Raw genomic sequence first — 17,129 nt, 5'->3', positions numbered from 1 at the left:
AGATTTTCATCAGGCTCAAAAATCTCCCAGTTTTTTGGGGTGATTCTTAATTAGTTTGGCATTTCCCTTCTCCTGCAGAGTTTTTATTTGAGGGTGGTGAATCTGAGGCTGCTTGGAGGCTGTTGATTTGTCGATGTTATTTATTTTTTGCAGCCTGACGGGCACCACGGTCCCCGACCTCATCGTCAGCACCCAGCACCAGATGTGGCTCCTCTTCCAGACCGACAGCGTCAGCAACCTGCTGGGCTTCAAAGCCACCTATGAAGGTAGCCCAGGCTCCTCCCTCCCAATTCCCCTTTTCCCAGAGGATCAGGGACCAGCTGAGTGCAGGGATTTGGGAGAAAAGGGAGCTCCTCTGTAGGAATCTGGTATTGATGATTCTGAGATTGTAGAAAATCTCTGTCAGCCAAAGCAGAAGCCATAATTGTTCTGTGCTGGTTTCCAGGTTGTTTATTCTGTTTATCTCTCACATGTTCTGCTGCCCTGCCCAGCTCTGTCCTGCAGGGCAGCGTGTGGGGCTCTGCCCTCAGTGGGATGTTACAAACATTAAATACCAGAAACTCCCTGGGCTGGATTTACAAGAACGTGCCAAGATCTGTCACCTACGTTGGACAGTGTGTCCCCAGCCTGAACCAACAGAAAAATGCCAACACCACAGTGAGACATGGAGGGCATGAAGAAGGAGAAAAAGGACAAGGCACACCCAATTTCCTCCATCTTGTCCCCTTTGGACCCCTCATCTAGAATCCTAAAATTTTACTTTTGCACCCGTGCCACACTGAATTATTACTGATATCAAACACTCAGAGCTGGTAATTCACCCTGTAAGATTGAAAACTCTTTTCCATGGACAGAGATCACAGCCAGTGTCTGTGGGGGCTCTGTCCAGGGGGTTCCTGACCCCTGCCAGGGTCCCAGACCTGCCAGGGCAGCCAGGGGGAAGCTCTGGATTCCCACACTCCTCTAAATAAATCAAAGCTCTGCAGCTTTTTTTTTTTTCTTTAAAATTTTCCTTTCCCATCCAAGCTGGCTGGGTGGGGGTTGTCCCATTGCCTTTTCAGGTGTTTTGTTGGGAAAAGTTAGGAATTTTTAGGTGTTTTATTGGAAAAAAGTGGGCAATTTCAGCTGACAGCAACAAACTGTGCCTGTGGGAGGGGATGGGATGGGGAATCCGTGGTCCCAGCAGATCACTGGTGTGAGCTGCTTTAAACTGGGACTTGGCTGGGCTGTTTCGAGTGAAATAAAAGTTAATATTGGGATTTCTTTAAAGAAACTCCCAGAATGCAGCAAGATGTGAGTGCTCGAGTCTGGCCTAAGCCTGTGGGTTTGCTGTTGTCACAGGTGCTGGCAAAAATAGGGAAATTGTGAGGGAAAATCTCCCTGGTTTGTGCTGGAAGTGCCCAGTGGGAGCATTCGGCTCTGGATTTTCCAGCCCCAAATGCACATTATTCATTTTGAAGGTGTTTCCTTGGCTGCCCCTGTTTGCAGCTGTGTAAATCTGTTTGTTCTCAGTTCAGCTCTGGCAGGGTCTGGCTCGTTGATGTTGCCCAAGGTCACTCCCAAATCTCCAATCCCAACTTTTATCCTCCTGAACAGATTTTTTTCATCGTAATGGACAGCAATTCTGGATTTCCAGTGCTTGGCAGAAGGAGCTTGGATTAAGTTCCACTTTCCTGGAGAATCCTTTCCTTCCATCTGCACAGAGCTGAGGGATGCTGAAAATTCTGGGAGAGAACTCCAAGTTTTCTGGGATCCTGGGGTTTCTCTTCCCCCTCTTTTCCTTTCATCCTGGGTGATTTTTTGGGAAAACTCCTTGCCCTGGAGCTGGAGCCTTCCACATCCATCAGGATATTCCTGTAGAATTCCCAGCTGGGCTAAAGGATTCCTTCACGCCACGTTTTTCAGAAGTTCCAGAGAAATTTCAGATTGATTAAAGACAATCCAGACTCCCATCATTTCCTCCTTCTGAGGGATATTCCCCTATTTGGACTGAAGTCTCCAAAAAAAAAATTTTAAAACACTTATTTCTTCTACCAATGAACCTGAGTTTATGCCAAGCAATAGCAGAAAAGTCAATTAATTTTATAAATTCCTGTGGTAACAACAGAAACATCACAACATTAAAAAAAAAAACAAAACAAAAACAAACAGTGAAAACCAGAACAAAGCCAAATTGTAATTTATTATTGTACTGTTTTAATAGAAAGCGAGAATTTCAAATTAAAACCAGATTTATGGACGCTCCCGCACTAATTTAATTTGGATTTCTGCTGGAATTGGGAAGGAGCTGACTCAGGTCTGAGCCCCCTGCTGCAGGCAGGGGATGATTAAAGGCTGTTTCTTGTCGGGGGAGTGCTGAGCAAGGCTTTGGCTGTGGAGAGCTGGAACTCAGCCCCACGGTGCTAAAGAGGCTTAGGAGCTCTGCAGGGCTGCAGCTGGAGATTTCCTCCCCTGCCCTTTGTGCTTTTAATCAAACTTTTTCATCTTGCCACAGGAATTGCTACAATTGATTTACTTTTATGCTATTGCTTGGAATAAACTCCAGTTCTTCAGCAGAAGAAATAAGGGATTTTTGTGGTTTTTGTTTTTTAGACTTTGCTGGGATGTGCTGCTGCTTCCTGCAGCTCTTTTGCCAATTATCCAGGTGGGAATCCAGGCCTGGGTTTATCTTTTTTAGGTTCTGCATCTCCTGCCCTCCCCGTTTTGTTGGTGTTGGGGTCTGTCAGGAGGCCAGGAGGTTTCCATCCCTCCTGCTCTGCTTTCCCACTCAATTAAATGTGAATTCCATGGCTTGGGTTTGTCACGAAGCAGGAGCCACGGACGGGATTTGAGTGCTGAGCTCTGCCAGGCTCCTGCTCCTGGCCCAAAGCTCAGCACAGGTTTGGTGTGGTGCTGATCCCAGCAGAGCCAGCCCCAGTGCTGCTGCTTTTGGAGGCAGGAAGGGTTTTATTTTCCTTTTTGTTCATCCCCTCCTTGTTGTGTTTCCTCTTTAGATCCTTTTTTCCTCCTTCAGGCTGGTTTGGGGTGGAAGGGGCTTTAAAGCCCAGCCTGTTCCACCCCTCCACGGGGTCAGAACCAGAGCATCCTTTGGGCTGGAATGAGATTTTTATTCATTCTTGGAGGCAAAACCTGAAAGGCAACAGAACCACCCTGGTCTTGATTCCTCCAAATTCCTACCTGGCTCCATTAGCTTTAATTAATTAAGCCAAGGTGATTTAAGTACAAAATCCTGTGCTTGAGGTAAAATATTTTCCTGAGTATTTCCTGCCTGGGGGTGACGTTTGTGGGGTTTCCTCAGTCTGATAAATCCTTCACCCTGTGACTACCCCTGCCAGAAACCAGAGTTTGACTTGCTGGCAGCTCCAAAAATCCTCATTTTCGCCCTTAAATGGGGCAGGCAAGGGCAGGAATTCCCAGGAAGGGTTTGGGGAGGGTGAGGGAGCTTTTTTTCTCCTTCCTCACCCAATTTCCCACCCACCACCCTCAGCCAAACAGCACAAAGAGCTCTGCAAAATTCCTGCTGCCACATTTTCCCTCAGAAAACGCCGTTTTGTCAAAAATTTCCCGCTGTATGAATAATATTTGATGGAGAAAGCTGTGAAAGATTCATGTCAACTTGTTTCCTTTCAATAATGTCAAAACACTTGGTTTGGGTGTTCTTGTTTAGTTTTGACTTTTATTATTCTAATGTGGAAGTGATTTTGCTTTAAACATTCATCAGGAGGAATGTTTCAATCTTATTGAAGTAACATGTTTTGATATTTTTGAATCACTCCTCTTTTTTTTTTTATGGAACTTCTGCCCTGCTAAATATTTCATGGGTTTTACTCCCTACACAAAGAAATGCAGAAACCAGGGGATTTTTCTCAGGTCAGAAAACGGAATTTCCAAATAAATTCAATTCCCTGACCTCTGTAAGGTGATGAAACCTTCAAGCTGTGTTTGCCTGATGCTGACAAGGAGAGGGTGGGAATTGGGAGCTCAAATTCCTCATTTTTCTCCCATTTTTAACCCCCTGATTTGAGCTGGGATCATGCAGAATGACAGGAAAAGGTGAGGAGAGGCTGCCACAATGGGAATTTTTAATGTCCATTTGTGGAGGAGTTTTGGGGCTGCCATAATGGAAAATGTTTGTGTCCATGTGGGGAATTTTGGGGCTGTCACAATGAAGTCAGGCAGGAATTGTTTGTATCCATTTTTGGAGGAGTTTTGGGGCTGCCACAATGGGAATTTTTTGTGTCTGTGTGTGCAGTTTTGGGGCTGCTAGGATTGGAATTTTTATGTCCATGTGTGGAATTTTGAGGCTGCCACCATGGAAATATTTTGTGTCTGTGTGTGAAGTTTTTGGGCTGCCAGGATGGAGATAGGCAGGAATTTTTGATGTCCATTTGTGAGTAGTTTTGGGGCTGCCACAATGGGAATTTTTGATTTCCAGTTGTGGAGTTTTGGGGCTGCCAGGACGGAGTCAGGCAGGAATTTTTTGTGTTCATGTGTGGAGGAGTTTTGGGACTGTCAAAATGGAAATTTCTAATGTCCATTTGTGGAGGAGTTTTGGGGCTGCCACAATGGAAATTTCTTGTTTTCATATGTGGAATTTTGGGGCTGCTGGGATGGAGTCAGGCAGGAATTTTTTATGTCCATTTGTGGAGGAATTTTGGGGCTGCCACAATGGGAATTTTTGATTTCCAGTTGTGGAGTTTTGGGGCTGCCAGGACAGAGTCAGGCAGGAATTTTTTGTGTTCATGTGTGGAGGAGTTTTGGGGCTGCCACGATGAGAATTTTTTGGTACAGGATGAGCTGGGAGGTGAATCCACTCCTGCTCCATGTCCTGAGGGATGGCGGGACTGAGGCGTGTTGGTGGCACAGAATCCTGGGACGCTTTGGATCAAGGCAGGACCTCAAAGCCCATCCCAATCCATGGGCAGGGACAGCTCCCACTGCCCCAGGGTGCTGCAGCCTGGCTGGGGACACTGCCAGGGATGGGAATCCTCACCCAAAGCCAACAAGCAGAGGGATCCCAGGACATCCAGCAGCTGTGACAGCAGCCCTGGGGACACTGGGGACACTGGGGACAGCCCTGCAGCTCCCAGGGCCATCACTGGCATTGCTAACTGCATTTCCAGGCTGTGGGGAGGGAAGGGATGACAGCCGTGGGTGTTTTGAGTGGCAGCAGGGAGCGTCCCCAGCCCGCCGGGCCCCTCAGGCACGCTGATGAATGTTCCAAATCCACTCCTCCCATCCCAGCTCGTTGCTATTCCTTGAGTTTTCCAGCTGAATTTTCATTTCATGCTAGGCACTGTTGGCCTTGTGCATTTTTGCTGGGAGGAATGAACAGTTCAGTGCAGCTTTAACACCCCAAATTTTCATTTTCCATCCCCAATATGCAAGTGCAGCTCCTAAACAGTTGGATTTGGAAGCTGTGCAGGAAGATCTGTAAATCCTGGCCAAGTGCTTTCACTGAGAGGCAAAAAGCGCAGCCTGTTTCACGAAAACTTTTAATATTAATTTATGTTAAATTATTTTGGGGATGCTTCATTAGCTAGCAGTGAGTTTTCTGCTCGAGGTGCAGCAGAAGCTCCGTGACTTCTGCTCGAAATACACCTGGATGTGGAGTTGCCTGGAGCCAGAATAATAATGAGGGATGCTTGTTGTTATTCCAGCCAAATTGGGATATTAGAGGGAGTCATGCAAATCTCAGCTTCCATGATTTGCCTCTGCAAAGGAAGTGTCATAAAAGAGATTTCCAATTTGGTGCAGGAAATTGGAAGCGGGGAGGAAAAGACAGCGAGACTGATCAGAGATGATGGGGATAAAAATCAGAGGATTGGGAGAGGAGAAGAGTGTGGAGTGAGTAAATAATGTGGGAACACTCAGGAGGATGAAGGAGTGAAGATTTTGGGGATAAAAAACAAAGGATTGGGAGAGGAGAGGAGCTTGGAGCAGATAAATAATGTGGGAACACTCAGGAGGATGAAGGAGTGAATATTCTGGGGATAAAAACCAGATTGGGAGAGAGGAGTGTGGAGCAGGTAAATAATGTGGGAATACTCAGAAGGAATGAAGATTTTGGGAATAAAAAATAGAGGACTTTGAGAGGAGAAGAGTGTGGAACAGATAAATAATGTGGGAACACTAAGGAGGAATGAAGGAGTGAAGTTTTTGGGGATAAAAACCAGAGGACTGGGAGAGGAGAGGAGCTTGGAGCAGGTCAGTAACGTGGGAACACTCAGGAGGATGAAGGAGTGAATATTTTGGGGATAAAAACCAGAGAATTGGGAGAGAGGAGTGTGGAGCAGATAAATAATGTGGGAACACTCAGAATGAGTGAAGTTTTTAGGGATAAAAAACAGATGTCTGTGAGAGGAGAGGAGTGTGGAACAGGTAAATAATGTGGGAACACTCAGGAGGAATGAATTTTTTAGGGATAAAAACCAGAGGACTGTGAGAGGAGAGGAGTGTGGAGCAGGTAAATAATGATAAACACTCAGGAGGAATGAAGTTTTTGGAGCTAATAGTGATCCAGGGCAGGGAGCCCTTTGGAAATGGGCTTGGAGGGAGCAGGAGATAACAGGAAATTGTGCCTGGGGTTCATTTGGAGTCCAAATGAGAGAGGGATTAACTCAGTGTGGGGACAAGGCAGGAATGGGAATGGGATTGGGGTAGGGAGGGAAGGAGAAGGAACAACCCAGCAAATTCCCTCTGTGTCCCTGTGCCAGGGAGCTGAGGGTTGCTCCTGCTTGGAGAGATGTGAGCCCTTGAATTCAGAATTTCCTAGAGCAGAGGAGAGCACGAGCTGCTTTGGATCCTTGTGTTCTTCATTTATTTCCCTGTATTTTGTTTTTCTTTTTTTCATTTCAGCTGGGATTGTCACAGAACCTTGGAATGGTTTGGGTTGGGAGGGACATTAAAGATGATCCAGTTCATGGGCAGGGACACCTCCCACTGTCCCAGGGTGCTCCAAGCCCTGGCCTTGGACACTGCCAGGGGCAGCCACAGCTTCTCTGGGAATTCTATTCCAGCCCCTCCCAGCCCTCACAGGGAACAATTCCTCCCTGATATTGAATCCCAATCTCCCCTCCCTCCTCCTGAAACCCTGGATTTGAGGCTGGGGGACCCTCAGGAGGGGTTTTTAGGAGAGAATCAGGGTTGGGGTGCCACAACCTGGTAGGGGGTGCACCAGCTGGGCCTCAGCCCCTTCCCCACACCCAAACCCTGTGTTCTCTCTTCCAGCCCTTTCCCACACACAAATTTTGTATTTTCTCTCTTCCAACCCCTTCCTCATACCCAAATTCTTCCTTCCACCCTTTTCCCCACTTCCAAATTCTGTGTTCTTTCTTCCAGCCCTTTCCCACACCCAAACCCTGTGTTTTTTCTTTCACCCTCTTCCCCACACTCAAATTCACTCTTCCAGCCCCTTCTCACACCCAAATTCTGTTTTCTCTCTTCCAGCCCCTTCCCCACCCCAAATCCTCTCTTCCAGCCCCTTCCCACACCCAAATTCTGTTTTCTCTCTTCCAACCACTTCCCCACCCAATTCTGTTCCCAAACCCAAATTCCATTTTTTCTCTTCCAGCCCTGTCCCTACACCCAAATTCTTCCTTCCACATTCTTCCCCACACCCAAATTCTGTGTTTTCTCTCTTCCAGCCCCTTCCCACACCCAAATTCTGTGTGTTCTTTTTTCCAGAGATCGACCAGGGCAGCTGTGGTGACCCCGGCGTGCCCGCCTTCGGCCGCAGAGAAGGCTCCACCTTCCGCCACGGGGACACTCTGCACTTCGAGTGCCAGCCTGCCTTCGAGCTGAAGGGCCACAAAAGCATAACCTGCCAAAAGAGCAGCCAGTGGTCTGCTCAGAAACCTGTGTGTGTTTGTAAGTGGCTCAGGAGCTCCAGAGCAGCGCCCTGGGTCCTCCCCGAGGGGACCCCGGGGTGGTGGCACCTGCCCGGTGTCACCTTCAGCCAGCTCGGGGAGAGGTTTGGGCTCTTCCCTGGGCACAGCAGAGGGAGATTTGGGCTGGGCTGGGCTCTTCTGCCTTGTCCTGAGGGAAAAATCAGCCCTTGGTGGCCAGCACAGACAGGACGTGGCCAAATTCTGGATTTAAACTTGGATTCTCTTTGCAAAGAGAGTTTTGGGCTGTGCTGGGCTCTCCCTTCCCTTCCCTGAGGGAAAATCAGTTTTTGGTGGCCAGCACAGACAGGACAAAGCAAATTCCAGATTTAAACTTGGATTCTGTTTGCAAAGAGAAATTTGGGCTGTGCTGGGCTCTCACTTCTCTTCCCTGAGGGAAAATCAGTCCATGGTGGCCAGCACAGACAGGATGTGGCCAAATTCCGGATTTAAACTTGGATTCTCTTTGCAAAGAGAGTTTTGGGCTTGCTGGGCTCTCCCTGCCTTGTCCTGAGGGAAAAACCAGCTGTTGGTGGCCTTGCCACAAACAGGACAAAGCAAATTCAAGATTTAAACTTGGATTCTCTTTGCAGAGAGAAATTTGGGCTGTGCTGGGCTCTCACTTCTCTTCCCTGAGGGAAAACCAGCCGTTGGTGGCCAGCAGAGACAGGACATGGCCAAATCTACAATTTAAATTTGGATTCTGTTTGCAAAGAGAGTTTTAGGCTGGGCTGGGCTCTCCCTTCCCTGAGGGAAAATCAGTTTTTGGTGATGGCCAAATCTACAATTTAAACCTGGATTCCATTTACAAAGAGAGTTTTGGGCTGGGCTGGGCTCTCCCTGCCTTGTCCTGAGGGAAAAATCAGTTGTTGGTGGCTTTGGCACAGACAGGACATGGCCAAATTCAGGATTTCAACCTGAATTCTGGTTTTGGCCCCTCATTTTCCCCTCATGATCCCACCCTCTCCAGGCTCCCTCCTGCCGGGCCTTGCATTTGCATTTCTTGCCCAAGTTCTCAGCAGGTTTGGGACGTCCTGCTCTCCGTGGTGACTCAGGATCACATTTTGGGGTGGAAATGGGAGTTCCTGCATAGTCCCAATAGGGTTTTAATGCTCTCGGTGTCCTCTGTAGATATGCTGGACAATTTTCTTTATTGCCCTGACAGGACCTTCCTGCAGGAGTTTTCCCCAGAGTTTTTCCTCTGTTTTCCTCACTTGGTGATAACCTCACTCTTTTTCTCTCCTTTTCTGCTTTGTTGGCTCTGTTAAAATCTGGGCCTTGGAGCAGGGGAGTGAGGCTGAGCCTGAAAAGGAGAGGAAAATGCAGTCGAGGGAGGGGAGAACGGAGAGGGAGAAAGCAGAAATGTTGTTTTTAGAAGTGCAGCTGCCAAACTGGGTGGGATTCCAGTGGAAATGTGGCGTGGCAGGAGCTGATCCATGGCAAGGATGGAGCTGGGGGGAAAAAGCAGATCCTGCAGATCTGGATGAGGGTCTGGAGGAGCTGGGGGAGAATTTGGGGTCATGGAGAAGGGGGAGAAGCAGTTTGAAGTCAGTGCCTTTCTTTTCAAACACTTATTTAAGCTCAGTGAAATACCTGGAGAAAGGAAGCAATTCCTCAGAGTCCTGCCTTTCCTTTTCCAGCTGCCATCCCTCCCTTCCTGTTTGTTCTTGGTTTTTTTTTTTCTTTGTAAACAAATCAGCTGGAGGTGCTGCTGAGGAAATAAATAGTGGAGTTTTTCCTGGTGACCTGGGAGGTGGGCAGCGTTAAACTGGTTCTGTGCTGTTTTTTCCTTTTTAATTTCTTGGAATTTCAGGTGACTTTGGGCAAGTTGGGGTGGTTGAGGCTCATGCTGAGAGTTTGGAGTGAGAATAAACCTGTGGTTGGTGATCAGGGCAACAGAATTGGGTCACAGCAGAATAGAAAGGAGACTTTTTGGTAAAATAGGATTATTGATGTTGATCAAATGGCAGGAATCTTTCAGTTAAAATATTTCCAGTGTGATCTGTTCTCTGTGGCTCTTGAGATATTCATGGATCAACAAGACAATGTGCAGGCAGTGGGAAAAATACTTCACATCCCCCTCTAGAGCTTCACTCCTGATTTACTGGGGAGCAGGAGGGGTCACGGCAAAATGTGTCTGAATTCCAGGTGGGAAATGTTGGGAGCCCATCAGATGTGAGGTGGGGGGGAAATGAGGGAACCCCCTTTGCTCCTGTGAAATTTGGGGTCGGGGATTTGTTCCTTGGAAATTTGGGTGTTGGGGGGTTTGTTCCTTCGTAATTTGGGTGTTGGGGGGTTTGTTCCTGTGGTGTTTGGGAGCCTGGTTGGTTTTGGGATGTCTGGGAGTGTGTTCCTCTTAAATATGGTTGTCTGCTTCTGTAAAATGTCAGTGGCTAGGTGTCTGTTTCTGTACAATTGAGATGTCTGAATGTTTGTTTCTGTACAAGTTAGATGTCTGAATGTTTCTGTACAATTTAGGTGCCTGAATGTTTGTTTCTGTACAACTTGGGTGTCGGGGTATCTGTTCCTGTACTTTGTGGGTGTCTTAGTGTTTATTTCTGTGCAATTTGGGTGTCTGAGTGTTTATTTTTGTGCAATTTGGATGTCTGAGTGTTTATTTCTGCACAATTTGAGTGTCTGGGCATCTATTTCTGTCCAATCTGAGTGTCTGCATGGCTGTTTCTGTGCAACTGTGTGTAGCTGGGTGTTTGTTCCTGTTCCATCTGGGTGTCTGTTCCTGTTCAATGTGAGTGTCTGAACGGTTTTTTCCTGTTAAATTTGGGTGTCTGGGTGCCTGTTCCTGTTCAGTTTGAATGTTCGGCTGTCTGGGTGTTTATTTCTGTATAATTTGGGTGTCTGGGTGTTTATTTCTGTCCAATTCAGGTGTCTGGGTGTCGTTTCCTGTTCAATTTGCATGTCTGGGCGTTTATTTCTGTACAGTTTGGATGTCTTTCTGTACCATTTGGGTGTTTGGGTGTTTATTTCTGCACAATTTGAATGTCTGCATGGCTGTTTCTGTGCAACTGTGTGTATCTGGGTGTTTGTTCCTGTTCCATCTGGGTGTCTGTTCCTATTCAATGTGAGTGTCTGAATGGTTTTTTCCTGTTAAATTTGGGTTTCTGGGTGTCTGTTCCTGTTCAATGTGGGTGTCTATTTCTGTGTAATTTGGGTACTTGGGTGTCTGTTTCTGTTCAATTTCTCTGTTGAGTGTCTGAATGTTTTTTTCCTGTTAAATTCGGGTGTCTGGGTGCTTGTTCCTGTTCAGTTTGGGTGTCTGGGTGTTTATTTCTGTATAATTTGGGTGTCTGGATGTTTATTTCTGTATAGTTTGGGTGTCTTTCTGTACCATTTGGGTGTCTGGGTGTTTATTTCTGTATAATAGGGTGTCTGGGTGTTTCTTTCTGTACAATTCAGGTGTCTGGGTGCCTGTTCCTGTTCAGTTTGGGTGTCTGAGTGTTTGGGTGTCTGGGTGTTTACTTCCATACAGTTTGGGTGTCTTTCTGTACAATTTGAATGTCTGGCTGTGGCTGATGGCTGAACAACCATCCTGCACTGCTTGCACCAGCTCCGTAGTTCCGTTGTTGTCTTTAAAAATGGCATTTCCAGGATTGGGGAATGCGGTGTCTGCCACAGGCCAGGGCAGTTCCACACCCTGAACTCGATTTTGGCCAGAGTTTATTCCTTTTTCTCAGCAAAATGGGCTCGGGGGGGTTATATAAATATGCCTGAAGGAAAACCCTTGTGCTCCCTCAGCTGAGGTTTGTGCTGTGATGTGGGGAGAGGATATCGTGTGGCTGAGGAGATTATTCAGTTTATAAAGGGAGAATCAGCTCCATCATTCCAGCTCTGGAGCTGCCGACACCGAGGATGGAGATGTGGTGAGGGAGTGGGACATCCCAGAGCTGCCAAAACCTCCAGATCCAGGGTGGGAATTGCTGTTCAAACATCCTCGTGTGGAGCAGAGAAGAAACCCCTCATTTTCTGATTTTATTTGCAGTAGGAGGCCCCCAAAATTCACTTTATGAGGTTTATTTGACAGAAAGAGCAGGGCCCTGCTGCTCCTGGGGGGGTTGTGCAGTGAGAGAGTTGTAGAGGGATTTTTATTCTTCCCTTCCCTGCTCCTCCTGCCTTTCCCAAGTTTTCATCCTGCATTTTTCTCTGGGTGCTTGACCCGTGCCAGGCAGCGCCGTCCTGTTCCGTGGGGGGTGATGGTGGCACTAGGAGTGACAATAAATGCCATTGTCACCGCCTTGGGCAGTAAAGGCAGAGCTCCTGCCTTGGTTTCAGGTGCCCTCTGCCAGGTCTGGGAGAGTCGTTCCAGAATTCCTGCTGCACGCTCAGTTTGTTGGGATCAGACTTGGAAAATCCAGGTTTTCTGGACCCGCCTCATGTTTGACAGGGAATTAAATGGTGGGGGAGTAAAAGGAGGAGATTTGTGCCCAAAAAAATCCTGGGGAGGGGGAGGATCTGCGCTGACCCCAGCGGGGTTGGGTTGGTTGGCGTCGCTCAGCAGAGTTTTGGGATTCATGTGCTCATTCCTGGGAAAGTTTGGGGATAAATCTGGGGAAGTTTGAATGGATTGGGAACAAACACATTCATTTCTGGGAATGGTTGGGTTTGAGATTCATGTGGTCTTTTCCTGGGAATGTTTGAATGGATTGGGGACAAATCTGTTCATTCCTTGGAGTGTTTGATTTGGTTTGGGATAAATCTGTTCATTCCTGGGAAAGTTTGAATGGATTTGGGACACATCTATTCATTCCTGGGAGTGTTTGATTTGGTTTGGGTTTCATGTGGTCATTTCCTGGGAATGTTTGAATGGATTTGGGATAAATCTGTTCATTCCTGGGAATGTTTGACTGGGTTTGGCATTAATGTAGTCGTTCCTGGGAATGTTTGAATGGATTGAGGATAAACATGTTCATTTCTGGGAGTGTTTGGATGGATTGGGAGCAAATGTATTCATCCCTGGCAGTTTTTGATTCCGTTTGGGGATAAATCTGTTCATTTCTGGGAGTGTTTGGGTTTGGAGATAAACCTGTTCATTCCTGGTTGTTTTTGAATGGATTGGGGACAAATGTGTTCATTCCTGGGAATGTGTGAGTGGATTTGGGATAAATCTGTTCGTTCCTGGGTTTGTTTGTTAACACGTGTTCATTCCTGGGAGTATTGGAATGGATTGGGAACAAAGGTGTTAAGGATTGGGGATAAACATATTCATTGCTGGGTGTATTTTTGTGAATTTGGGATAAATGTCTTCGTTAACATTCCAGTTATTCCTGCCAGAAAAAAATCTGCCACAGGGAAGTGGTGGCTGCCCAAAAGTGTCCCCCTGCCCCTGAGGGACAGTCCCATCCCAGCCTGCAGGAGCTGGATGCAGCACTTGGCAGAGGGGGGAGCTGAACAACAGCAGCACGAGGCTTTGTTTTGGGCCAAACAAACGGCCACAAACTTCCACCTTCTTGTAGCCACTGCAAAAATTCCCAAGGGAGACTGCTGGGAGAGGAAGAGTTCTCTTGGAAATCATGGGAACTCGGGAGAGGAAGGTGCAGAAGCTTTGGAGCATGTCCCAGGAGCAGATGGCTGCAGGATCCCTGGCAGGAGCAGCCCAGCCCTGTCCCAGTGGGGATCAGCAGCTCCCAGTAAGTTTTAAAAAACTTCAGCTCATTCCCAAAGCCAATCCCTGCTCCTGCTGGAGTGGGAGGCAGTGAAACCTGCTCTTCCCTGCACATCTATTTTAAATTCAGTGATATTTTCCTCAAGGTTTGGTTCCCAAAACCTGCCTGGTTTTCATTCTTCTCCTCATACCTGCAGTCCCACCCCCAGACTCAGCCGAGTTGTGTTGCTCTGAAATAACAAAACCCTCCCAGTTAAATCTTGCTCCAAACTCCTTCCCTCACCTCCCACTTGCCCTGTGGTGCCACAGGGTTTTCAGGCAGAAAAAGCACCATGAGATGCAGATTTTTTTTCCCCCCTTGGAATAACAGATACAGAAAGAAGAAAATACAAAATATAAATAAAGCACTTTTCTGCCCAGCTGGAGCAGTGCCCTGAGCTTCCAGCACTGTCCTGCTTTTCCAGTCCATCACCAAGTTCTGCCTAGAGAAGGCATTTTTGGAAGAAAGGAAATGCAAGGCAGAAAACCCACTCCTGTCTCCCAGCTCTTTCCCAAGAGGTTTGTGGGAGCAGAATCTAAAAACTGAGAGGAAAGTCAGGAATTTTGGATTGTTTCCATGGAAACTGCAATTATTCCAGTGATGCTTGGTTTTCAGCTCCCATGGTGTGACCTCTCCTTGGGATCAGCCCTGGATTCTCCTGCAGGATGAGCAGGGATGGAGCCACGAACAGGAGGAGAGAGGAGGTCTGGGAGGAGGTGGGATCTGGGGAAGAGAAGAGAAGAGAAGAGAAGAGAAGAGAAGAGAAGAGAAGAGAAGAGAAGAGAAGAGAAGAGAAGAGAAGAGAAGAGAAGAGAAGAGAAGAGAAGAGAAGAGAAGAGAAGAGAAGAGAAGAGAAGAGAAGAGAAGAGAAGAGAAGAGAAGAGAAAGAAGAGAAGAGGCTGCAGGAACTTTTGCTGAAGAACTCCTGCCTGATCCACGTTCACATCCGTGTCCCTCTCCTAAGGGAAGGACCAAGGAGCTGCTCCTTCATTGTTTCACTGCTTTACACCAAGGCAGAATCCTGATGATGCTTGTGCTAACTTGAACAAATCCCTGTGCTGGTTCATTGATGACGTGGTCTCGCTGCTCTGTGTCTGCTGTGATTTATTCTGTATTTAATAAAGGGATTTTTCTCATTGCAGTATTTGGTCAGCAATAAGGATTATTGACAAATGTAGCAATTATTGACAAATGAAAAAAAAAAATTATTGACACAGTCAGCTTTGTAAACAGGCCCCTGTGCTGTGCACATAATGAAATGGCCTCTCCTGGCATTTAACAAGGGTAATAAATATTAATTGCAGCCAGGGCTGCTCCCAGCCCGTGCTGCTGATGGACAGCTGCAGGCAGCAGGGCTGGCCTCTGTCATGTTGGGAATGACTCCTGCTGCTGAGGGCTCTTTGGGATGCTCCAGCAGCACCAGACGGGTGCAGCTGGGCTGTCTCCAGCTTTCCTGCTGCCATCATCTTCCTCCTGACAGCCTGTGACACAGCTGTGTTAAACTGCTCCTGGTTTGTCCCAGTGTCCAGCTCCAGGGAGGCTGATGTGGATCAGAGCTGAAGCCTTCCCCAGCGAGGGAAAACCTCCTTCCACAGTGAGGAAAAACATCCTTCCAAGTGAAAAAAAACCTTCTTCCACAACGAGGGAAAACTTCCACAGTGAGGAAAGACCTCCTTCCACAATGAAGAAAAACTTTCTTTCACAGCAAGGGAAAACCTCCTTCCACAGTGAAGAAAAACCTTCCACAATGAGGGAAAACCTTCCACAGTGAAGAAAAACCTTCCACAATGAGGGAAAACCTTCCACAGTGAAGAAAAACCTTCCACAGTGAAGAAAAACCTCCTTCCACAGTGAAGAAAAACCTCCTTCCACAGTGAGGGAAAACGTCCTCCCACAGTGTGGAAAAACTTCTTCTACAGCGAGGGAAAACCTTCCACAGTGAGAAAAAACATCTTTCCACAGGGAGGGAAAACCTTCCACACTGAAGAAAAACCTCCTTCCACAGTGAGGAAAAACATCCATCCAAGTGAAAAAAAAAACCTTCTTCCACAAGGGACAACTGTCCACAGTGAAGAAAAACCTCCTTCCACAGAGAGAGAAAACCTCCTTCCACAGTGAAGAAAAACTTTCCACAGTGAAGAAAAACCTCCTTCCACAGTGAAGAAAAACCTCCTTCCACAGTGAGGCAAAACCTCCTATGCTTCAAAAGATGAAGAAATTCATCATCTCACAGACACCATTGTCTTGTTCATGAGCCTTGTGGCTTCCTGGGCTGGGTGTTCCCCTCTGGGATGTGATTCCAGCTCCCCTCTTCCATCAAGGAGAACTTTTTCCTGGCCACAGCTTGGCCTTGGTCCTCCAGCTCCAACTCGCCTTTCTCCTCACTGATCTTATAGAAAATCAAAATCCTCATTTATTTCCCTGCAGTGAAAACTCTTGGAGGTTTTTTTTTTATCAACTCCTCTTTAATCTGTCACTTTTTTTTTTTTTATCTGGCAAAGGTTAATTTTATATTCTTCCCTTGCTCTGCTCCTCTCCCCTTTTGTCAGCAAGTCCTTTGTTGTTTTATTTTCTGAACTGGCGACTGCACCTCTCCCTTGCTGGGCTGCTGGAGGTCCTGGCTGAATGCTAATTCAACCCTTTGGATTTAAAAATTTAGAGGAGACACCTCATCCCTGCTGCTGAGACATTTCCCTGGGTGCGAGTGAATTTATTTTCAATTTTCCTGAGGCAGATTACACCGTGCTTATGCTGACAGAATTATTTGACAGCATCCCCTGATATTTCAGCGTCTGCTAGTGAGAGAGAGCCCAAAAAAAAAAAAAAAATCCTGAGGATGTTTTGCAGTTTGTTTTCTCTTTAATCTGCTCTCTTTGTGGCTGAGAGCAGGGAATGGATTGTGCAGCTCCGTGGCCTTGATAACGTCACGGGAACGTCCGAATTATTTGATCCCAGCCCATTAAGTGGTGAGGGGAGACAGAGGGAAAATAACAGAGGGAGGCAGAGCAGTGATCCAAATAATTGCCTAAATGCCAACCCCAAGCCAAGCTCATCCTCTGTGCCAGGAATTAGGGAGATGGATGTTCCTAATAATGGGTTTTACCAAGGGTGGCGGTGGGGAAAAAGGATGAGCAAAGCATCCGTACATAAAATATCCCAAAGTTTGGGCAGGTAGCACTTCAAAGGCAGCCTTGCCTTCCCAAATTAATGGGCCTTGGCAGCTGCAGCCCGGGATAGATTGAGCCCCTGGAGAGCTGGAGGGTTTTTCATGCATGCTCTTCCCCTCAGCTTCATTTTAATCCTGGTTTTAATTATTTCCGTGGCAATGGCAGCCTGGGTGGGTGCCTCTTTTTGGGAACCAGCAGAAGTCAGGGATTTATTTGTGGTGGGAAGAGTTTCCCCTCCACTGGGGCTGCAGATTCCTCTGGTTTCTCCCAAACCCCAGCATCTGGGAATGTTCTTGGGCTGTTCCGCCTCTCCCAGCGCTCAGCCAGGTGTAAACGACTTCCCAAGGACACAGACAATGCAAATTAACTCCCAGCTCCTTCTCCAAGCCCTCCCTTTGTTGCTGTGTCCCACAAATATT

At 47.2% G+C, this 17,129-nt stretch overlaps 1 protein-coding gene across 4 annotated transcripts in view; it reads left to right on the top strand.

The window, feature by feature from the left end:
• Positions 1–17,129, top strand: part of CSMD2 (CUB and Sushi multiple domains 2) — a 289,568-nt gene that overhangs the window by 162,250 nt on the left and 110,189 nt on the right. For 3 of the 4 annotated variants that reach the window (XM_085559781.1, XM_077788452.2, XM_085559780.1), the window contains 2 exons: positions 154–266; positions 7,687–7,869. The exons of the other annotated variant lie outside the window; for it this stretch is intronic. In XM_085559781.1, the coding sequence (XP_085415907.1) occupies positions 154–266; positions 7,687–7,869 (296 nt within the window). The remainder of the gene's footprint in view (positions 1–153; positions 267–7,686; positions 7,870–17,129) is intronic. 4 annotated transcript variants of the gene reach the window in all.

Source organism: Lonchura striata, chromosome 23 (assembly GCF_050655825.1).
Source record: "Lonchura striata isolate lonStrDom1 chromosome 23, ASM5065582v1, whole genome shotgun sequence".
Classification (NCBI taxonomy): Eukaryota; Metazoa; Chordata; class Aves; order Passeriformes; family Estrildidae; genus Lonchura; species Lonchura striata.
The sequence above is the reverse complement of the archived record's forward strand: the minus strand, read 5'-3'. Positions and strand labels throughout refer to the sequence as shown.